At 41.5% G+C, this 23411-nt stretch overlaps 4 protein-coding genes across 4 annotated transcripts in view; 2 read left to right on the top strand and 2 right to left on the bottom strand.

The window, feature by feature from the left end:
• arrb1 (arrestin, beta 1) overlaps window positions 1–12600 on the top strand; it is a 26572-nt gene extending 13972 nt beyond the window's left edge. Inside the window, exons 3-16 of the mRNA XM_007573732.2 lie at window positions 853–913; window positions 993–1037; window positions 1156–1352; window positions 1700–1759; window positions 1833–1900; window positions 1998–2133; window positions 3831–3915; window positions 3990–4062; window positions 5465–5602; window positions 5690–5773; window positions 6832–6855; window positions 7042–7112; window positions 7848–7896; window positions 9980–12600. Of these exons, the coding sequence (XP_007573794.1) occupies window positions 853–913; window positions 993–1037; window positions 1156–1352; window positions 1700–1759; window positions 1833–1900; window positions 1998–2133; window positions 3831–3915; window positions 3990–4062; window positions 5465–5602; window positions 5690–5773; window positions 6832–6855; window positions 7042–7112; window positions 7848–7896; window positions 9980–10091 (1203 nt within the window). The 3' untranslated portion in view covers window positions 10092–12600. The remainder of the gene's footprint in view (window positions 1–852; window positions 914–992; window positions 1038–1155; window positions 1353–1699; window positions 1760–1832; window positions 1901–1997; window positions 2134–3830; window positions 3916–3989; window positions 4063–5464; window positions 5603–5689; window positions 5774–6831; window positions 6856–7041; window positions 7113–7847; window positions 7897–9979) is intronic.
• Window positions 12601–12607: 7 nt separating this feature from the next.
• Window positions 12608–17395, bottom strand: or55e1 (odorant receptor, family 55, subfamily E, member 1). Its single transcript, XM_016661603.1, has 2 exons — window positions 16895–17395; window positions 12608–14310 (listed from the first exon to the last, which is right to left on the bottom strand). The coding sequence occupies exon 2, from the start codon at window positions 14295–14297 to the stop codon at window positions 13260–13262; it is 1038 nt and encodes a 345-aa protein (XP_016517089.1). The 5' UTR covers window positions 14298–14310; window positions 16895–17395; the 3' UTR covers window positions 12608–13259.
• A 602-nt stretch (window positions 17396–17997) lies between these two features.
• Window positions 17998–19698, bottom strand: LOC103152993 (olfactory receptor 52N2-like). Its single transcript, XM_016661600.1, has one exon. The coding sequence runs from the start codon at window positions 18992–18994 to the stop codon at window positions 18053–18055; it is 942 nt and encodes a 313-aa protein (XP_016517086.1). The 5' UTR covers window positions 18995–19698; the 3' UTR covers window positions 17998–18052.
• Window positions 19699–21545: 1847 nt separating this feature from the next.
• Window positions 21546–23411, top strand: part of LOC103152994 (olfactory receptor 52K1-like) — a 52511-nt gene continuing 50645 nt past the window's right edge. The window contains exon 1 of the mRNA XM_016661572.1: window positions 21546–21860. The gene's annotated coding sequence lies outside the window, so the exon portion shown is untranslated. The remainder of the gene's footprint in view (window positions 21861–23411) is intronic.

Here is a 23411-nt window from a genome sequence, read left to right as displayed (position 1 = left end):
TAGCATAAAATACCATAGCGTAGCACAGCTAACCGTAGCATAAAATACCATAGCGTAGCACAGCTAACCGTAGCATAAAATACCATAGCGTAGCATAGCTAACCATAGCATAAAATACCATAGCGTAGCATATCTTGTGTTAGAGAATTTTCGGTATTATCATTTTGTTATTACTTTAGTTCACATTCAGTCTATAGATCGTTGTAATTTTCTGTTTAAAGTATTCTCTTCCTTATGTGTGTATGAACTGACCTGGAGGTCAGGACTGTCTGTTTCATCTTCATGTGAAACAGTTAACTCTGTGTTTCTCAGATCTTAGTTGTTATCAACTAGAATACCTCCTAACTGCCTGTGAGCAGTCGTATTTTGTTTTGTTAACAGCTTGACCGAGATTTGAGCTGGGCTCAGACCGTAGATCAGATATCACACCTGGCTGGTTTGTTTAGGTTAGAAGTTTTACGACCTTTGTTGTTCTTCCTGACTGCCCCTTTTGGCTGTTCTGCTTGGACAATAAAACAGGGGCTCGCGTGGAAGGAGATCAGAACTCTCTGTGAACGGCTTGGAGAAGTTGTTGATGGAGATTTCTCCTTTTGCAAAAGCTTTGTCATAAAATTCATATACGTTGTCTGTGGTCTTTTATATAGGTTTGAGAAAAAGTACCTATCATCTTGTCATACCAAAACATAATTATCATGCATTTTATTTGCTAAGCACATTAACAGAAATTACAGTTAACCAAATGTCGCACAATGAAACAACATAAAATAGAAGAAAAGTAAAAACCAGTCTGCTCGGTTTATGTTTTCACATCAGAAAATGGATTCTGAGCTGAAGGTTTTATTTCTCCACCAGCTCACGGTCTACCTGGGGAAGAGAGACTTTGTGGACCATGTGGACCTGGTGGAGCCCGTCGGTGAGGTTTTAGTTCAGGCTGTGAAATGAAACCTGGCCACCGTCAGGCTTCTGTGTTCACTCTGTGTGTGTTTCTGCAGATGGTGTTGTGTTAATTGACCCAGAATACCTGAAGGAGAGGAAAGGTGAGGCCCCTGACATTTGGTTGTGTGGCGTTGGATGTGAGGAATCGGAGCGCTCTGTAATTTGGCGGGGTTCCTCTGGGAAGTGTCCTGGAGCTGCTGATCTTTCTGCTCTCTCCAGTGTTCGTCACGCTGACCTGTGCGTTCCGGTACGGCCGGGAGGACCTGGACGTCCTGGGGCTGACGTTCAGGAAGGACCTGTTTGTGGCGAACATCCAGGCGTTTCCTCCACTGCCTGAAGAGAAGAAGAGTCTGACTCGTCTCCAGGAACGCCTGATTAAAAAACTGGGGGAGCACGCCTACCCCTTCACCTTCGAGGTACCGAAGAGACTGCTGCTCTGGTTTGGCACGTCTGTCAAAAAGTTTCACTTTCTGCTTGGTTTTTAGAGATGAAAGATTTGGTTTTGCACTCTGACCTCAATCTGTTTCATAAATGGCGCTGACCACCGTAGATGTTAATCTGCTGGACCCAGGCTGGTTATCGGGCCAGTCGGCTGTTAAATGGCAGATAGGCTCCGCCCACTCACCTTAAAGTTGCTGCTAGCTGTTCTTTAAACGGCTGATTCAGGAGGTTTGGCTCTGGAATCAGAAGAGACGATGTTCCTCCTGCTGCTGAGTCATAAATGTTTGAGTGAGTTTTAAATTTTTAACGGGTTTATTTCCAGATCCCTCTGAACCTGCCGTGCTCCGTCACCCTGCAGCCGGGACCGGAGGACACCGGGAAGGTAGCTTCATTTCTCTGTCCCGTCTGATCTGAGGAGGAGTCAAACCGTTGTCTCCTCCTGTTGCTGTCCTCAGGCCTGCGGCGTCGACTTTGAGGTGAAAGCTTTCTGCGCGGAAAATCTGGAGGAGAAAATCCACAAAAGGTAAAAGTGGCTGAGCCGCGGTCGGGCCCCTGGTAAGGCAGGATGGGAGGATTCCTGTCGGGCTGCTGGGACTAGGTTCTGGTTCTGGTTGTTTCAGGAACTCGGTGCGCCTGGTCATCAGGAAGGTTCAGTACGCCCCGGAGAAACCGGGCCCCCAGCCGACGGCCGAGACCACCAGGCAGTTCCTGATGTCGGACAAACCGCTGCACCTGGAGGCGTCGCTGGACAAGGAGGTAACACCTGAGACACGAACAGATGCTGCAGCTGGGACAGTTTGGGCAAATTAAACACTGTGGTTCTTTTAGCTGATGATTTGGGCTGCAGTCATCCAAGGTCAGGGAAAATAATTACTTATTTAATGTCATGTGAAATCAGCCTTTTTTTAATCTTCCCATCATGTTATAAAGTTTTTCTCTGCAGTGTTGCTTTGATTCTTTCATGCATGTTTGGGAAATCCTTTAATCTTCATGGCAACCATTCAGCTTTACAAAACGCCTGGTTGGACCGAGCCCCGCCTTCGAGGCTAAGCTCCTCCCCCTCTCAGATCCTTCAGACTAGCCAGCAGCAATTAGCAAACAACTGGTGGAACTGAGCTCATCATGGGAGCTTCTGCTCAGTGAAATGCTGGTAAAAATGTCGTTAAGGGTTAATAGTGGAGCCATGTTGGTATGACTTAATGGAGGAAAGAGCAGGAGCTTCTTAAAGTGACACAGACCCAATTCCAAGGCGTTACATTACAAAATAAAATTTCTTTTAAGTCATATTTGAAACAAACAGCATTTTTCTAACAACTGATGTGAAAATAGGTGTAATGTGCTTTAAAATGGAGCTTTGTGGCTGGAAAACACAGCGCTGCCCCTTTAAGATATTGCTGCATGTTGTGGTTTACCTGCTGAAGCAACGCGCAGCGCCACATGATGTGATGGTTTACAGGGAAACATTTTGCCTCCTGCTTGGCAGTGGAGCGTCCTCAGATCCTCAACACGTCCAGTCATGGTTTCTTACTTTGGCTGGGCCAGACGCCATACGGCTGCTGTAGTTGAGCTTTTAGAGGTTAGCGTTGAGCTCGCCGAGCTGAGCAAGCGCTGAGGCTTTTTACAGTTGGCACACACTGGAGCTTATTCTCTGGATGTGAGCCTTCATGCATAAACGGCGCAGAGGTGAACCTGCTCTGCAAGAAAACGCTCCAGATGGTCTGATTTCAGTGGATTCACAGACAGACAGTGTGATTGGTTTGCACACCGTCGCCTCAGTATCAGCTGTTAGCTTTACTCAGCTTAGCTTTAGCCAAAAGTGATTCTGAAGTCGCACAACTTCAACATATTTTTATTCAAATTAAAGCAACAAAGTGTTTGGTAAAAAATCGACTTAAATACTGAGTAAGGGGTCCTCTTTAATATTTAGAAATGACATCATCAGACAAACCAAAGTATAAAGTTAAGTGGAAATTTTGGTATTTCACAAACCAAAATGAAAATAATTAACATAAATAACTTAATCACAAATGAACAAAAGCAGGTAAAGGAAACATTCAATCCCAATCAATTTTCTTCAATAAAAAACTGATAAAACTTTAACTGCAGGTGGTGTCTGTCTGTGGATTTCTGGTTAAAACATGTTTGTTCTTCATTCGGTGGGAAGAAAATCCAGAAATACTTCATAATAAAATTACTGAAGTAAAAAATACTCCTGAAAGTAAATTTCTCTCAAATAAACATAACTGAGTAAATTAGCTGCTGCCTGACTGGGTTAGTGGAGTTGGTTAAAAACATTTTGTTCCTCAAGCTTTGGGACTTTGTTTTAGATAAACTTTCTTTATTTGTTGGCGACACATTGAAGTCTCCAGATATTCGGTCTGTCCAGAAGGTGGCGCTAACGGTGGCTTCCTGTCCGACGTCGTTCTGATGGAAGTTCTTCTTCTCTGTCTCAGATTTACTACCACGGCGAGCCCATCAGCGTCAACGTTCACGTCACCAACAACACCAACAAGACGGTGAAGAAGATGAAGATCTCAGGTGCAGGCCGTTTCCTGTGGCTCCTGCAGCGGCGGCCATGTTGGATCGCTTAACTCTGGTTTGTGTGTGTGCAGTGCGGCAGTACGCGGATATCTGCCTGTTCAACACGGCGCAGTACAAATGTCCCGTCGCCGTGGAAGAGTCGGAGTGAGTCTCAGTACAAACACTGGGAGGGATCAGAAAACATTTCCAATTACTCAAATCAAAGCTTCAGTTCAGCAACATTTAGGCTCTGATTACAAACCAAAGAACAAGATGCAGCCGATTCACAGATGAATCTAATCCAGGATTAGGGAGTCTTTTGACAAACAGTTTAAAATAATTTTCTATTTTCTCTTTAGAGTTTGCTGCTGTAAGGAAATATTTTCATTAATATTAATTCCTGCCAGCAGGTTGGTGTCATTTAATGTTATTTTAGTTTAATCAGGCATCAGAGTCTCATATTTTAGGAGCCAATTGGTCCAAACTGGAATCTGAATCAAAATAAATGGAAGTAAATTGTTAAAATAAATGTTTAGTTTATAATAAACCTGTCATGATAATAAATGTTGATAAATTGCCCCAATAATTATCATGATAAGTGATAATATTGTTCATTTGGACCATTTTCATGTAATATATTGATGAAGGTATAATAATGAAAGTTTGTCACTTCAAACCATTAAACTTTAATTTTATTAAAAAATCTGAAACAATAAATAAAACAGAAATGAAGCCATTAACAACACATTGGTAATGATGCCATAACTGAAGAAATATCAACCAGAATGGAAATTATTGAGCACATTTTAATTTATTATGCAGTTAATGGATTAATTACTTATTGTAACAGATGTAGTTTAAAATATGCATTAAATTAAAAACACACTCAGACCCAGTAGAGACCAGCAAACTGACAGTGGAAACCCAGAACCGGCCGGTTTGGGTCCGGGGGCCATTTGTGGCCCACAGATGCAGAATTAAAAACTGTTAATTTTCTTACATGGGAAAATGTAAAGTATAAGACAAAGTGTTCATGTTTTCTAAAAGATAAAACCGAGTTTATCCAGAGACTTTTACTGAAAAATCAGCTTTTATTCTCTCTTAAACTCGATAAATATGGAAAACGTGTTGAAACAAAGTGACCCAAAACCTGTTAAACAGAAAACCTGCTAAATCTGCTGCAGCGTTTTTGGGCCGTTGCAGAAAACTCAGAAACTCTCAGAGTAATCTCTGTTTGCTAGAAAATATGATTTTTAGATCAATATCAGAAATTTTCTACAAAAAACTTGGAAATGTCTTAATTTCAAATGCCATAAATGTTCTTTTCAAAATTTTCAGAGAAAATTTCAGAGTGTTTTTACAGAAATGTATTCCCGTTTCCTTCCTACATTGGTCCCAGACCACGTCGTAAAAATCCCTTTCGGTTTTTCTCTGCAGTAGATACCAGGATACTTCATTTGCTTGGTTTTAGGTTTTTCTTCTTTCGGCCCATGACTCCTTGTCAGCCCCTGTGGCAGAACGTTTGGCCAGCCGACGGCTGAGCAGTAACTCTGTCTTGTGTTTTCAGTGACGTTGTGGCTCCCAGCTCAACGTTCTGCAAAGTTTTCACCCTCACTCCATTCCTGGCCAACAACCGGGAGAAGCGCGGCCTCGCCCTGGACGGAAAACTGAAGCACGAAGACACCAACCTGGCCTCCAGCACTCTGTGAGTCCTGCCACGCTCATGGTGCCTTCACTGTCAGTCGGAGAGTTGGCTGCTGGTGTCTGACAGCGTGTTTGCTCTCCTGGGCAGCCTGAGAGAAGGAGCCAACAGGGAGATCCTCGGCATCATCGTGTCCTACAAAGTCAAAGTGAAGCTGGTGGTGTCCCGAGGCGGGTGGGTTGCCTCTCAGTTTTACTTTCAGTCATTTCAACCGGAAAGTACACGTTAATAGTGAATGCATCAGAATAAGCTGAAACGCTGGTTTTGATCTGAAGTCTGTAGGCCAGGGGGGCCCAAAGTGGGTCCTGGAGGCCCGGCATCCTGCATGTTTTACTCTCTCCCTGGTTTAGCTCAGCTGGACCAAATGATGTCTTATTAGAGGCCGAAGCAGAACACTGACTTGCTGAGGAGGTTGTTGCAACCACCAGGGAGAGACTAAAACATGCAGGATGCCGGGCCTCCAGGACCCACTTTGGGCCCCCTGCTGTAGGCGTTGCTTTGAAACCCAACCATTGGGACGAGTTGGATCAGGAGAATATCTGTTGTTTAACCTGAGTTTCATGGCAGGCTGCGCAACTTCAGCATAAAACCTTGAATAAATCTGGGAATCCTGCCAACAACGCCACATTAGTCCGGGAAGGACGAAAGCTCCGCAGAGAAATCCTGAAACTTCACCGGTTTGGTTTAAAGACAGCCTGCCACAGGTTGATCCAGTCTGATCCCAGTTATTTTCTTAAAGCTGAAAATAACTCAGTTTAACACAGTTTGAGAAAAAACAGGATTTCAGATTAAATAGAGTGATTTACCTGAAAACCTGGTGTTTCTCAGGGTGTAATGAAGAAACAGATTAGGAAAACTTTGAAGAACCACAAGAAAGGAAAATGGGAACTGGTTCTGGAGTTCTTAAGTAATTTTAATAAAGATTCAGCTTTAGAGTAATTAAAAGAAAAATGTCCTGCAGTTTTCATGCATCCTTTCAGAAAATCAGCCAGTTACTCACAGTTTGTGTCTCTGCGACTTTAAGTCTAAAGGAGCTAGCTCCTAAGAGAAAACTGTCTCATCTCTGACTGCAGTATCTGACATGCACTCTCTGGTGAAAGAATCAGCTTGTAGAAGTGACTAAGTGGATTAACGTGATGTTGATAACATGAAATGAAGAGACTGGCTCAGTTTAAACAGCTGGAAATGATGCTGCTCTGAAACTGATGGTGTTAAATATTTATTGATTTCAGGCTTCTCGGAGATCTGGCTTCCAGGTAACCTTTCACTCTGTCACGGATGGAAACGTTCATGCTGAGATTTACAAAAGGTCATCCGAACATCTTACTGCACCGCCTTTCTGGTGCTGACACATATCCACTTTAATAAATGCCCCTAATGAATCTGCAGTTGAAAAGCGATGTTTTATGAGCTTCAGTGCACCTGGATGATCTGTTTTCCAGTGACGTCTCTGTTGAGCTGCCCTTCACATTAATGCACCCGAAGCCGCTGGAGGAGTCCATCTACAGAGACGGTGAGATGTGTTCACATTTCTGACTGAATAATAAACTGAATTATTTCAATGAAAAACCTTCCTGTCTTTTGGATTAAAACAGTTAAATTTGCTAAAGTTCTCCATCATGGCTTAGATTACATTGCTGGATAGAAAACAGCCTAATGATCCCGGACAAGCCCCCAATAAATCAAACAGGAGGAATTTCCTTCAGTAAAAACTACGTCTGTCCACAGGCTGAAAACTAAAAGTTATTTCCCATCTGACATATCTTATTTCTTGGTTGTTGATGCCCTCTATGTGAATACATGAACAGTTACCATGGTTAATATTCATGGTCTGGGGTTCCTTTTCTCCCACATGGCAGCAATCTGCCATATAACTATGAATAACGGTCCTAGCATGTTCTGATGTGTGATCATCTGATAATGTTGGCATCGACACGGGTAATACAGTGACGGCTGTTATTACTGAAATGTGCGTTTAGAGTGAGTTATATGTTCTCCTGTAGATTATTTGTAGAATGTCAATATAATGATGTCAACAGAAACGGTGAAAACGTTTTTCTGTCGGATCGGATTCCATAACGAATCCGGTGTGTCTCATTTCTGTTTACACTGTTGCCAGAAATCCTGCCCACAACGCCAACGTTGTCTTAGAAACAAAAAGAAACCCTGCATGGAGAAGAGCAGTGAATCATGTTGGTTTGTGGTGTGATGACAGAGCTCTGATTGCCTCTTTCTGACTTCTCCGCAGCTCCAGATGAAGCTCCGATCGACACTAACCTGATTGAGTTTGACACAAAGTAAGCAGCCCTCCTGTCTTTCCTGCTCGTCAGCTGGCTCTCTGATTGGACGGTGCGGGCAGCAGAGAGGGTTTCCTCTCGGCCCGTTAGCGCATTAGCAGCTCTGAAGCCATCTCCAGAGTCTCAGCCTTAATGCATCCTAATGCGTGCTGCTGTGGGAGCTGCAGGAAATGGGCTTTAAACTGGAAACTCTTGTGGCTGTCAGCAGCCACTCTGGATCTTACTGATTATTACTATGATAGTGAGATTGCTTTAAGACCCTATTAGGAGGTCTGCCATGCTCAATGGGATTCATTACTGCTTTTATTTTCAGTTTTAATGCACTTTCTGATGTTTTCTTTGGAAGCTTTTTAATTGAACAAGCCGTGACTCGGTCTAATGAGTCTCATTAAGCCTGCGCATGAATTTATCCTCAGTTAAATGTTGAAAACAAGCAGACTGTGGTTTGTTGGCTTTATTTTCTCAAAATGCATCCAGGCTCATGGTGCGGGTTTTATCGAAGGCTTTACTCTAAATATGTAAAATGCGTGTGCATCCCTATTTTACCTAACGGGAGTCAGCAGAAGCATCTCTGTGTTTGTTCAATTAAAATTCATCCTCTCATCAGGCTAGACTCTCATCTGCTCTATGGATATCGATTCCAATTCACTTTCTGCCTTCTTCTCAACTCATCAGACATGGATTGTTGTCTGGACAAAGTCAAAGATTATCCGGTGTTTTAAAAAGGTAAATAGACAGCCATATTCAAACCGGTTTTCACCCATTCACACCAATTCGTAGGCAACTTTGGGTTAACGTGTGTCAACATGTGACAGGAGGAATCTGGAGTCAAACCTACAACCTTCCTCTGAAGGCTGTGATGTTGGTGCTGCTTGTCTGAATAATCTGGTTTTTCTTTTTAGAAAAGGTTCATTTTTAGAGACGCCTGTTCAACAAAACGTGAATATGAAGCCAGTCACATGGTGGGAATGAGCATCATACTGAGCATCCAGTGGGGAAGGAATAGGACCCCCTGTGGCTCACGGTGATCTTCACCTCAACCGTCTCTGAGAGTCACAGAGAAACATCTGACAAAGATTTACAGAGAGCTGCACAAAATGCCAAACTATTCAGACTGCAGGTGGAAGTGGATTTAAAGTTATTTTCATTTAACCAACAAGAAATGGCAAAACCAAAATAATCAATTCATCTCTCAGTAATGAATAAACACAGCAGCTAAACTCTCACCATGATTATTTGGCCATTTCCTGTAATTAGGTTTTCTGTTGACTGAAAAATATGCCAAACCATCATGTTTCCTCCACCATGTTTAACCATAAACACTTTTTATGGTTTTTAGCATCAGACATTCGATTTTAGATTCAAACAGAGGCCAGAAGATTTCTTTCCCCAGAGATTTATCCAAGACTTGGTGCAAACTTACTTGAAAAGTGTCTTTCTGCCTCGGTCAGCTGGCGCCTCTGCTGGACCGTCTGGACTCGGACGCTGCTGCGCCGCATCCACTGGACGCCCTGATCCTTTGGTTCTCCTGCACTTCCTGCATCACCAGCCTTCCCAGTTGTTCTTTGACTTTCTGCAGCATTCTTATTAGTTTTTATGATGTTTTGTGCTGCGGCCGTTGGGAGTTGAAGACTTTTATTACCTTGCAGCCGTTTCTTGAGTTGCACGCTGCCATAATTCGTATCACAGGTCCTAATTTAACACTTTGCTGCAGCCTTGACTTGAATACAATCCAAGTGCAGAAAGCTGCTGCTGTTCCCTCTGAGCCATCTGCACACATTAAACCGTGTTTATCTGGTTAGACTATTTGGATCATTGGAGAACACAGGAATCTCACAAAATCCCAAAATATTTAACAGGTACAAATGAGCATTTGCATAAAAGTGGGACTAACACGTTTTTTTATTCTTCTGACCCACATAGTTTCAGTTGCAGCAAGAGGAAATATTTCTCAAGTTAGGCGATAACTTTAAATCTAAGGGGTATGAATAATTTTGGGCAGCGGTTTGTTCGTGTGGGCAGCAGATTGATGTTGTTGAACCGAAGCTCTGAACTAATCTCAGTCACATTCTCCGTCCCTCAGTGATGATGACATCATATTCGAGGACTTCGCCCGCCAGCGGCTCATTGGCGCTAAAGACGAGAAGGAGGAAGACGAGGAACCGCTGGACTCACCCAAACCCGACGACAGATAGAGGCGACGGGCGCCACGGCCGTCACTGTTGTTGTTTTGCTGCTGTTTGTAGTGTGGAGCCGGCAGAGGTTACCTGTAGGCCGAGCCACAGTCTGGACACCCTCCAAACACTCGGTGGTGGCGTGTTTGTGTGTTTGTTCATGTCTGTCCTCTCTCTGCGTCCCGCAGGGTGTAGAATACCGCAGCCTTGTGTCGTCAGGCTGAGCCTCGGCAGGAACTCGGAGCCGGCGGTCGCTGGAAGCATGCCTCTCTTTGTTCTTCGTATTTCCATTAGAGAACGATCAGGAGTTCAGTTGTGTTGAGGTTAGCTTCAGTGTTTTATGTTGAAGGGTCTTTAAAAACAAAAACACTGCCCAATTCGGATGACTTGCAGTGGTTCCCCACCAGATCAACATCAGGGACTTCAGCTTACATCTGCAGGTGGTGAAGAGGCACCGACCCAACGAGACAACAAGGGACCAGTGCATGAAATATATCAGTATTTTATTGTTTATTGAGGTCATGAATAATGAAGTTTTCCTTGGTTTGTTCCGACACGTTGATCATTTCCCAAATCATCATCATTGGGTTAAAAATAATCTTCCAGCTCTGAAAGCTGTGCCCAGCATCACCAGTCGTAGAAAAACCAAAGCAGTGGTTAAAGAAATGCTGTGGGACCCACTGGAACATGCATGTAGATCCTAAATGACACCAGAGATCGTTACGAGTCCAACTCCACAGAGTTCTGCTGTACTTCATGGTTCTTCTTAAAACCCAGCCGCGGTTCTGACATCCAGGTGAAGACGGTCCTGCAGATCAGTGAAAAGTGGCCTTAACTAATGACGATTCTTATGTATGGTCCCAACAGCTGGTATGCAGACCAACCAGCCATAAGATTATGACCACCCAACTTTAATAGGTTGTCCACAGATTCTAGACTGGATTGTGATTGGGCCAATCGGAGGCCAGCGCCTCCTCTGGCTGGTTGTTGTGTTGCTCAGACGTCCTGCTGGTGTTTTCAGGCTTGTGTGGCAGGGAGCCTCATCCTGCAGACCAGCTGGAACAGCGTTTCATCAGACGTCTTTCCTAAATGCCCCTTGAAACCACGGCTTATAGAGAGTTACATGAAGCTGAGTGTCCATGTGGTGGAAAAGACCATCAGAGCAGTTTTTGTTCTGATGCTCGTGCGTTCACTGCAGGAGCTTCAGGAGGTGGATCTCAGTGATCTGCTGCTACACAACCACAAACACCTGACAGTTCAGGAGGAGGCGAACTGCACCAGCTGAGATGTAGCCAATGTTGCACCGAGTTTACCGGACTGTCAGGAGGGAAAACACCCCAAAGCTCTGCAGACCTCACTGCCCCAGTTAAGGTCAGAGGTCATGCTTGATGATGAAAAGAGAAAATGGGAGAGTTCCAACTCCAGAACCAGAGCTGATCCAGAAGAACACGAAGGTCTTCCTCACATTTACCGCTGACACCCTGATGAGTCAAAAGTGGAAGGAGATGGTTTCATCCGGAGTAAAACCAACGCAGCCTTTCAGAGACGGATGGATTTGGTGTGTCAGGCTGTTGGTCTCCTTCGTTCCTCTGGTGATTTATTGTAATTGATGGAACCATAATTTCTGCTTTCTGAAAGGAAACCCTGAAGGAAACTCTGACCATCAGTTCAAGCCCTTTTGGGTTTTGCAGCAGGATATTGATCAACAGGTCAACATGTAAAACAGAAACCAAAGCTCTGGAGTGGCCAAGTCAAAGTTCAAGCTAAAATCTGGTTCTAAAACAACCTCCATACTTCCTCAGTGATTTAGAAGATTTCTGATGAACAGAAGTTTAGTGTTTGATCTGGTTCAGGTGGTTTTCAGTCTCTTATTTCCCCTCAGTAAAATGAAATCATCTTTGTCTGATAAGTAAATGAGTTTAATTTCAATTAAATGTGATAAGACACTTATTAAAAATGTGTAGGGTGAATACTTTGTCACAACATCGCACGTTTAAATTGTCTCCAACCTGCTGTGTTACCGCCACCTGCTGGTGGCAGCCTGAACAGCAAATAAAGTAAAAGATGAAACCCCTTAAATTGCTTAAGTATTGACAATATTTTCCACATATTAATATATACTAAAATAATTAATTTAATCTATAATTAACTGCAGATTTCTGTCTGAGTTTTATTTTTTAAAAGCAGATTTTGTTCCTCTAAACTCCTGATGATGATCTGTGAACTGCTCAGCTGTGTTAAATGTTAGTTTTCTGTTCGTCAGCCCTGTGGCCGTTAATGACGGTTTCTGTTTATTATCTGCTGATTTTAATATGAAGTGAGATTCCTGAACTTGTATTTTCCTGAAGTCTGACAGGTGTTTGGGTCTGAAACACGGACAGACACCAGTTTGTCTTGGAGACTGGAAGTCGGAGGATGAGGAAGAAACCCATCATATCTGTTTATATTTTAGTTCAGTTGTCTTTTATTTTGATATTGTCAGAGAAAACTTGTATATTCCCCACAGTCTTTAATAAAAACACTATTAGAAGCTCTGAGTGTTTTCACCGTCAGTCATGATATTCATACACAGCCTGACATTTGTGATCAAAACTTTGTTTTTATTTTTTTAACAGCTTTCTCCAGTTTCACATTATTTTACTTACAAAATTGATTTTGTTTTTAAATATAATGGTAAGGTATTATTAAGCCCTTCCTGCTCGTCAGTATCTGAACAATCAAACACGAGCATTACTTATTAAAATGGCTGCAAGTGATTTATAGTTTTGCAAACTTGCAGTTGAATAAAGTTAAACGTCTAGGTTTAGGTTAACGACTGTTGCGGATTCTTCTTCGTTTATGTTAATGCTCTTATTTTGAAGTGGATGAGGACTGTTCACACTCCTCTTCCGCCATGTTGGACACCAACATGGTGCAATTTAGCACTTCAGTTTTAGCCCAGCTAATGTTTATGATTAGTGCTTCAGGCTTAGCACAACTAAAATGGTTTCTATTTGTTACCAATAGTTGGTGTTATTGAAAACACTTCCTAACGTTCACACTGGGATCCGCCCACAATGACCTGCTGGTCCAATCAGGTGCGGCCCTTGAGAACCGGATTACTTTGGACGCTCCTAATTTGTTTTCAGTATTGGTTAAAGTCACGATATTAAGATGGAGGCCTTTGGTTCATGAATACTTTATACTGCGTTACTTTTGAAGAGTCAGACTTGTGGGCTCCTGACCGGAAGTTCTCAGCGTCTGTCGTTTTCCAGAAGAAACCTTCAGAGACGCGATCTTCCTTTCTCCGAGCTTGAACATCCTCTGAAGGCCTCGGCGGATCTCTTTGGTGCGAACGCCGTAGATGATGGGATTGACCGTCGCGGGGATCAGGATGTACGCGACGCCCATCAGGGTGTTGAGGCCCGTTGCTATGGGAATGTTGAGGCTGCCAGACAGGAAGGTGATGGTGCCCACCAGGTAGAAACACACGATGACCATCAGGTGCGTGCTGCAGGTGTGAAGCGCCTTCAGGCGCTCCTCGCTGGCCGCCGCCGCCCGCACCACGACCTTCACGATCTTCACGTAGGAAAAGAAGATGACGGGGATGTCCACACCCACGAAACAGACAATCACCGCCAGCCCAGCCGCGTGGTTCCTCTGCGTACTGACGCAGGCCAGGCGGACCAGCGCCATGTGGTCGCAGTAGCAGTGCTGGATGACGTTGGAGCCGCAGAACCTCAGAGAACCGGCCAGAACCACCAGCGCCGACATGATGGAGACGCTGCGCAGGAGCGCGAAGACGAGTAGCTTCAGGAAGGCGGAGGAGCTCATGATGTCCATGTAGCGCAGCGGCTTGCAGATGGCGACGTAGCGGTCCAGCGCCATCACCAACAGCAGCGTGGACTCCAGCGACGACAGGAAGTACGTGGAAAACATCTGGATGAGGCATCCGGCCAGCGAGATGTGGCTCCAGTCGAACAGGAGGTTGAGCATCATGTTGGGGAGGATGACGGAGGCCAGCAGGACGTCCACCACGCACAGCAGGCACACCAGGACGTACATGGGGCTGTGCAGGCGCGCCACCCTGCGGATCACGTAGACCAGCGCAGAGTTTCCCAGCAGCACAGACAGGAAGCAGAGGAAGAACAGCAGCGCCAGAATCCAGCGGCGGTCCTGCAGCTCCGGAAAACATCTGAGCCGGAAGCTGGAGTGGGACAAGTTCCTGGTGAGCGGAGCGTCCAACATGGCGCTGCCTCACCTGGAAACAACAACAGGTTGGACAGATCAATCAATCAATCAATCAATCAATCAATCAATCAATCAATCAATCAACCTTATTTGTATAGCACATTTCAGCAACACTTCAAAATGCTTTACGTCAAAAAAACAAAACAGAAATACAGCCTCATAAAAGACGTTACATGGTAAACATTACATGTTGCTGTCGTTACACATCAGAATGTTGATCAACGTTTCATTTACTACGTTTCAGAAGCAACTCTAAACATTTGACTGTTAGCCTGGACTTAAAGGAACTCAGTGTTTCAGCTGTTTGGCAGTTTTCTGGAAGTTTGTTCCAGATATGTGGTGCATAGAAGCTGAAAGCTGCTTCATCTGGAATGTTGATCAGCAGCAGATCTTGAAGCTGTTCAGTGATTTATAAACTACCAACAGCATTTTAAAGTATTTTCTCTCAGTGGAAGGTGATAGAAGACCGACTTTGTAACTGTCTTTATGTGACTCCGAAGGTACAGGTCAGAGTTCATCACTACTCCCAGGTTTTCACAGATGATTCTATGAAAATATTGTCTGATTTTCTCCAATCTGACTGTCAAGAAGGGAAAATTAACCAGTAAAGATTCAGATAATCTGTTTTTATAATAATCATTTTTACTGTGATTCCTCATTCTGAGGTGTTTCTATAACAATTTAACAAACAGAATCTATTTTTATTTGCTGCTTTGTGCTGAGGGGGGCAGAGAACCCAAAACCTTCAACATGTTTTTACTCTAGTAAAAGAGAAAACGTATTTGGTAAAAACTTTACTGAAGTACTGAGTACCTGATCAAATTATCACTCATTTAATATTTAAAAATCACATCATCAGTCAAACCAAAATATAAAGTTAAAGGGAAATGTTTGTATTTTAAGGACCGAAATTAAAATAATTTAGATAAATACAAAATAACAAAATCAGGCAAAACAAAATATTTCAAATCAGTTTCTTTCAATAAAAAAACTGTTTAAACTTTAGCAGAAACTGCAGGTGTGAGTCTGTCTGGTGGACTTCTGGTTAAAACATGTTTGTTTTTTACTCAAAATCCAGAAATTTTACTCAAGTAAGAGAAGAAATACTTCATAATTAAATTACTCAAGTAAAAGTAAAAATACTCTTAAAATTATTATTTTTCCAAAAAGCTGCTCAAGTAAATGTAAGTTTACTACCAAACTCTGCAAGTGAGTTACATAAAAATATTAAAGTCCTATTATTTAGTTTTGTTAGTCTGTGAAATAATGAAATATCTACTAAATAAAAACACAGCAGCCACAGGATGCAGATACTAATAAAACAATTAAGATTTTCCCCCCATAATAAATATGAATTTTATGGTTCTAAATAAATTCTGAATATTTAGATATTAAACTCAGTGAAACAGATTTTATCATCTATAAATCCTTCAAACTATTACAGAAACAAAACATTCACCATAAAACCACTTAAATACAAGAACTTGGTACGATACAGAAAAAATAAAAGGTTGAGTTATTTCCTGTCAGTTCGCATGAAGCTAAAGAACTTCCTGTTTTTCACATCTGCATTATTTAATTTAATTTCACACTGAAACACGTCCCAGGAGTTAGAACTAGATTTACTGTCTGTATTTAGATAGTAAATATAAAATGTTTCTTACTTCTGCTGGTTTCCAGTCATTCTGGTGATGAGTTCAATGCTCAGAATAAAAAACAGACAAAATAAAATCCAATAACCAACAGATTCATCAGTTTTACCTCAAACCAGACAGAAAAAACAACTTAAAATATGATTTAGATCATTTTTAGTTTTATCTTTGATCAAAGCTTCATTTTCAAAATAAAAGCAGAGAAAAGGAAAAATTAAATCCCTGTCAAGGATCAACAGGAAATGGAAAAAGACAAAAACATTCTGGATCAAAACCAGAACCTGGTCAAGAAAACTGCAAAACCCAGTTTTAAAATCGATTTGGCGTTTTAAACTTCAGTTTTACATTTAAAAGAACAATATTATTGTTTATCACAATAACTTCTGGGACGGTCGTGACGGGCGTAACGTCAGATTTTAAATCCTTCTGTAAGTTCATATTAAAATGTTTCTTTAGGTTTTAGGATCAGAAAACGCAAAGTGACCGAACAAAACTGCCTCATTCACAAATAATCAAACAATCTAAACTAACATCGACAAAGAATTACACAGGAAAAATCAAATAAATATTTGTTAAATTCAATTTACTTTTTGCTTTTTATTTTAAAAAATGAGTGAAAAAAACTCAATTTCTAACTAAACCCTAATTACATTAAATTAGGAACTTTAAGTAAAAATGCAGTTTTATAGAAACAAAACTGCAAGAATGTGAACACAATCCTGATTCCATCACTAACTGGTTGAAAGAACCAGAGAAATTCACCACAACACAGTCTGGTTCGTTAGACTGGTTTAAATTAAAACCAATTAGTTGCGTAAACATGAAGTTATTTTCATGGTAAAACCAGGTCTAACCTCTGATCTGCTTAAATAAATAAACTCCAGTTTCTGTGTGGAAACGTCTACAGGGAAACTGAAACATTAACCCAGTTAAATGTCCTACCTGCTGCTGGATCCTCATCAGGACACCGAGTCTCCCCTCAGATCGTCTTATAGTCGACGTCCAGACGTCCCACAGGACAGCTGACCCTGAAGGCAGCAGCACTGTGATTGGCTGCAGGAGGTTTAAATCAGATTCTCCAGAGTTTATTCTCCATTTTGGCATAACCATGAAGTTAAACTCATAAAACGTGTTTATCATCACTGAAAAACAAACTCATCAACAAATTACTGATCATGTCAGGGATTCCTACGTTTCCCTTCCTGATGTTGAACCAGAAAAAGGTCAGATTTTCACCTCTGTTTGCAGATGTTTTGGTGAGTTGAGTTGGGAGCCTTCATGTTCCTCTGGCGTTGGTTTCTGCTCTGCTTCATTAGTCTCTCCTGCTGGGAGTCCCTGAGCTGCGGCTCTGCCCTGATCGCTAACCCAGGATGCAAAGCAACACGTTTGTTTTAGATATATTTACCCAGAATTCCTTGCGATGCAGTCCACTTCCTGCTTTTGAATGCTAATCAAACTCTGGTCTTCCAAACCTCGGTCTGGGTTTGGTTTGAATCCATATGTGAACACAGAGCGGACCGGAGAACGCTCAGTGGTTCTTGGTGCAGCGCCCCCACTGGCCAGGAGGGGAACAGGTTGGTTTGACTCAGAGCAGAGAGAAAGAGTTCTCTGGAGGTGGAGCAGATGTTCTGGTTCCAGTAGAACCGGGTCGACAGGACCATCAGGTGTGTCCATGAAGAGGCAAATTTTATGCAAATAATTTGGAGTTACGTTACAGAAAAATCCGTGAATACTGAACCACCAATAGGGCGGTGTCTTCTAAAAGACAGGGCTCCATGTTCTGGTTTCTAACTCTGCAGTTCAGAACCGCAGTTTGTTCTGATCACATTTCCAGACCAGGTGCTGGTTTGTTGGTTGATAAGTAAAGTTAGATTCAGCCATGAAGCTGCTGGATCAGAACAAATAAGGTTTAAAAGCAGCTTCTACAATAAATGTGGCGACAGCCTGGGCTCGAAGTTTAGACTTAAAGTGATTCCTTACAAATATCACAATATTTTGGACTGTTGGAGTAAAATCCTCTTAAAAACTGAAATGTTATCAAGCAAACGGTTGAAACATTTTTATTAATAAACAATATGTAAATCGTTTTTCAGCTGTAAGTCACAGCTTGCGAAATGACAGCGTCCTCCAGATGTGTTTTAGGATCTCGGTGGTTCTGATGCCGTAGATAATTGGGTTGAAGCAGCTCGGCAGAAACAGGTACATGATGCTAACAGAAAGACGACCAGCGTTTGGGAGGCTGTTTCTGGTCCGATACGACAGGAAAGCCGTGAGAACGAAGGTCAAACTGATGACCATGACGATGATGTGAGTGAAGCAGGTGTGCAGAGCTTTAGCGCTGGATTTACCTGAACGCAGCACAGAACGGAATATGATTATATATGAAGCGGTGATGCACAAGAAATCAAACACAGTGACCAGGAACACGGTCATCAACCCAACCAGACTGTTGATGGCTGTGCTGCCACAGCCCAACTCCACCAAGGCCATGTGCTCACAGACACAGTGGTTTATCACATTCCTGAAGCAAAACGACACTTTACCTGCCAGAATCACCACTGTCACGATCATGACCACATTCCTGACCAGAAGAGGAATCACAAACTGGAGGAATCCAGGTAAAGACATGTGATCATGGTAGGAAAGGGGCCTGCAGATGGCAAAGTATCGGTCCAATGCCATCCAGACCAGAAGAGAGGACTGACACGTTCCTAAGAAATGAACTAAAAACATCTGAACCAGGCAGCCGCTCAGAGAGATCCCGCTCGTGTTGAACAAGACGTTCAGCAACAGGTTGGGGATGAGAATCAGTGGCAGGCACATATCAACAAATGACAAGCAGGCGATGAGGATGTACATCGGGGAGTGGAGGCTCCTCTGTGAAATGACCACATAGATCAGCAGGGAGTTGGCAAACAGAGACACAAAGAACAGAATCAGGAAGGGGATAGAAATGAAGGATTTCAGAGCTCCAAGTTCACTGAAGCCACTGAAGATGAAGTATTCATGGGAAGAAATGTTTTCCTTCAATGGTTCCATCATCGTCTCCTACCAAACCGTCCTGGTCCAGAGCTTCAGGGTCAGCCTGAAAACACACAGGTCAATATTCACTTCTCAATGTTCATCCATCCAATCCTAACTTGGCCCCTGGAAACGTCCAATATAACTAATTTATATTGTTTTCTTTGCAGTGACTGCTGTCCGCCTCATGCCTGCATTTTCTTCCCAAAAGCTGTAACAATCCTAAATTCACACATGCACTAAGTTATTTCCGCCCCTCACCTCCACCGGTACCTACCTACAGTGTAACCACTTGTGATATTTACTGTGCAATATTTATATATATTTTATATTTATTCATATTCTGTATTTCTAAATTTGGTAAATTTTTGTATATATACATTTTACGTACACTTCTTCTTTTTAATGTACATGTCTGCACTGGAAAAAGTGCTTTTCATTTCATTGTACACTTGTATAATGATAATAAAATGTATTCTATTCTACTTGTTCCAGCAATGGAGGCCTTTCTGCTGCACTGCGAATGTCAGAAAGCTTCGGCTCACATTTCAAGACTTTAGACAAACATTTCAGATCTATAAAGACAAAACCAACAAAATAAAAACCAGTTTTTACCCATTAGCCCTCACCATCCTGAATGCTGCCAAGAGTTTAGTTTCACCTTGCCTATTTTTGTCTTTAAGTTAACTTTTATATTTTTTATCTGTCGAGTTGCACCTAAATTTTGTTGTGTTTCATTGTTACAATGAGAATAAAGATTTTATTCTATTCTACTGAGTTTTGTTTTGCATGCTTTAGATTTTCCCTCTCCAGCCGATTCAAACTAATTTATATCTATGTGCCTATAAATTGTTGCAGTTCTGCTATCCATGAAGTCCAGTCATTCCTGAGTTTCACTCTCAGTATTAAAGTTATATTCTGATCAGTTTTTAATTGAGTTCAACTGGCCTTTGTTTCACAAGTTTGTATCTGTGGAGTTTGTAGAAAAGAACTAATTAGTTTGTCTTAAATAATTGAAGAATATCTTAGTTGAGACGTGAAGATACAGAATTTCTAAGTTAAAATTTAAAACAAAATAAAATGCAGAATATGTTGCAGCCTGAGGCATCCAGGTTGTAATTTCACCCTAAATGTGTTGAATATTCAACAAAACCAGACCACTGACGCATTCCTGTTTTTAGAAAGTTGTGTTTTTGTATCTTTATGAGGACTTTATGTCCTGCGTTTGCACGTTGAAGGATAAACTTCTGACTTCTGACAAAGCAGCAACAGTGCAAGAGAACATGAAGGGCAAAACCTGACTGACATAAAACTGATCTGGAAGCAAAACGGATCCACAAATGATCACAAAACAGGAAATCTTGTGTTTTATCAGTTCTTGTGAATTTAAATGTGATCCCTGACAAAAAAAATACTTACAGCTTTGTTTTTTAAGAAATCCTTTTTGACTCCAAATTTCTGACTCGCATAAGAAAGAAAAAAATGGAAACTGGTTATATAACATTATAAAAAGTAATATTTCAAACATCAGACAAACAGGAAGAGCAGCAGCAGAAGAAGAAGAAGCAGCTGTTTTATATTTTAGCTTTACTTCAATAAAAATCCTGAAGAAATAAATTACAATGTTCAAAGTCCTTCAGATCAGCTGGCTTGTTGTAGACACCAACTGTCCTGCGATATGACAATAATAAGCAGAGAAAATCAAAGATTTAATGGTTGAATTGGGAGTTACTGAAGCTCTGCTGACAGTTTGGCTCTACATGTCTCACCTGTTGCTGGCTGGAGTTTGTTGCTGAATGAACCGAAGATGACTTCAGTCAAAGGAAACCCACTGAATCTCCACCTTTATACCCTCTGTCAAGTTACCATTGGCTGCAAAGATTATAACTTAAAACATACTAAAAATAATTAACACAATACCAATAAAATCTTTTTATACATTTTATACAGTTTGAAAATAAATTATTTCCTGTGTTAACTTCATTTCTTCTGGTAAAATCAATCAATCTTTGGTATAAAATCCATAAAAAGTTATTTCAATATAAAAAATTTATTTAGTTTGTTTTCTCTCTCTCACATTCTAACCTTGAGAAAACGAAGAAATAAAGAGCTTTAGTTGTTAACTTGCCTGTTTTTTTTCTGAAAACATGTTGATGTGTCCAACATCAAATAATCCTAAAAAGTCATATCTTTGGTTTCTCTCACACACTTTAAATCTTTCCTTAACTGCAATTTATGGTACACCTATTCACCTCAAACAGTAATATTTAGCTTTTGGTGTTTTACACTTAAACATTTTATTATTTATGCCCTTTAGTAGCCATACACATTAAAATATTCAAGTGTACTTTTTGCTGACATTAAAACGTGCAGTACAAATGGCGTTTGTTGCTAGTAACTGCCATTTACTACCGCCAGTAAATCCTTTTGGTTGCTTCAACCTTATTGGTCAGTCAAGGTTAATATCAAGTTTAAGCAATTTGATTGGCTATGATGGCTCGGGGGAGAGATGGGGGTTAAGAACTGCGATACGTCACAGCGCCCGCCATTTTGGATGTAACAGATCCGCGAGTAAGCTAATACAGCTAATGAACCGAACGCCATAAAGCGCTCTTGTACAAAGTATTTTATTTTATTTTTAATACTTATGTTTATAGTGGGAACAATAACGAAGCTGGCCGCTGATACGGACTGTTCACGCCGGAAGAACCTGGATTCTATGTTGTTGTGGACTTAAAAAAACAAACAAACAACTAAATAGCTGGATATGAAAATTTTCTGCATGTTTTCCTGGACTTTGGAACTGCAGAACCGGACCGTGAGCCGAAGTGGACAGCTGGACCGGAGTTGGAGCAGTTTTGTTACCGGACCGGTAATCCCCGGTGGGGTGAGTAACCTGGTGGGAGCCGCCATCATTAGGACTAGCATAACATGAACGTACGCTAAATTCATAAAGCTAATGGATTGTTTTATTCCTGAAACAGACTAAATATGTGAAATCGATTAATTTAGTTCTCCAGTCTGCTTTTTATCGTTGGATTTTCTTCATTTTCTTCAGTTTAAAGGAAGTTTTGTGCATACTTGTGTAGTAGTGACATTTACTCAATTGCATTTACTTGAATAACTTTCTGAAAAAAAACACGTTGTACTGTTTACGTTTATGTGAGTCATTTTATTATGAACTATTGCTACTCTAAATTGAGTTTGATTTCTGGATTTTATACCCACTGAATGAAAAACAAACATGTTAGAACCAAATATTCACCAGATACAGACACACACCTGCCACTACCACAACCCGCTATTTTTGTGTACTTTTTCTTTAAAGTTTGTTTATATGAAAAAGAAAAAAACGTACAGTTAATGGGCTCTTTGCACCTCAGCTTCCGCGTTCGGGGTAAAGCGGCTCGATTGTTTCCGATCCAATACAAATATCATTTACATTAGGTGCTTGCAGTGCTTGGCCAAGGTTTGTACATCGATCCGAAGCCCCAACAAGTCAGCTGGAGAAAGGTTTTAAGATGTTCGCCTCGTTATACATTCACTGACACGAAGGNCTGTGAAATGACCACATAGATCAGCAGGGAGTTGGCAAACAGAGACACAAAGAACAGAATCAGGAAGGGGATAGAAATGAAGGATTTCAGAGCTCCAAGTTCACTGAAGCCACTGAAGATGAAGTATTCATGGGAAGAAATGTTTTCCTTCAATGGTTCCATCATCGTCTCCTACCAAACCGTCCTGGTCCAGAGCTTCAGGGTCAGCCTGAAAACACACAGGTCAATATTCACTTAATACCCATCCATCAATCCACCCATCATCCGGTTAACCAAACAGCATCAATGGAAACTGCTTTTCATTTCCAGGGTACTGAGTGGTTCAGCAACCAAAGGTCCATTTTTCACGGCCTTCACGTTCCTTCAGTTTCATTTTGCTTTAGTTTCTCTAAACCTGAGGTCAGTCATTACAAGGTCTCTTGGATGGTTGACTTCTACAAACCTTTCCTGCCTGTTGTCCAACTTCCAAAAAGACAGACAACCAGTACCTTCCTGGAAGCCACATCTACAACAAAGTCTTGAAGATGGTCCATTTCAATTCCAAATTACAACAAGAACAAAACTCTGAGGTTTAAGTGGAAAATCTTAGGCATAGAGATCTCCACATGTTTGTAGCTTATCCCAACAGCTTGATTGGGTTCATAATGTCTCGTAGTCATTTACACCTCCAATTTAACACCAGCCAATAATTGATTTAACCTTCTGTCCCTTTGTTAGACATATGTCTGTAGGTGTACTGATTATTGATGTCTAGTCCTATGTGACCAGATCCTAAAGACATTAAAGCTTCTATGATAAATATGGTGTTGACTATGCATCACCCAAGATTAGGGCTGTTGTAAATGAATATTTTAGTAATCGAGTAATCTATCGATTATTCT

This window comes from Poecilia formosa, unplaced genomic scaffold (genome assembly GCF_000485575.1).
Source record: "Poecilia formosa unplaced genomic scaffold, Poecilia_formosa-5.1.2 Scaffold337, whole genome shotgun sequence".
In the NCBI taxonomy this organism is placed as follows: domain Eukaryota; kingdom Metazoa; phylum Chordata; class Actinopteri; order Cyprinodontiformes; family Poeciliidae; genus Poecilia; species Poecilia formosa.
The sequence above is the reverse complement of the archived record's forward strand: the minus strand, read 5'-3'. Positions and strand labels throughout refer to the sequence as shown.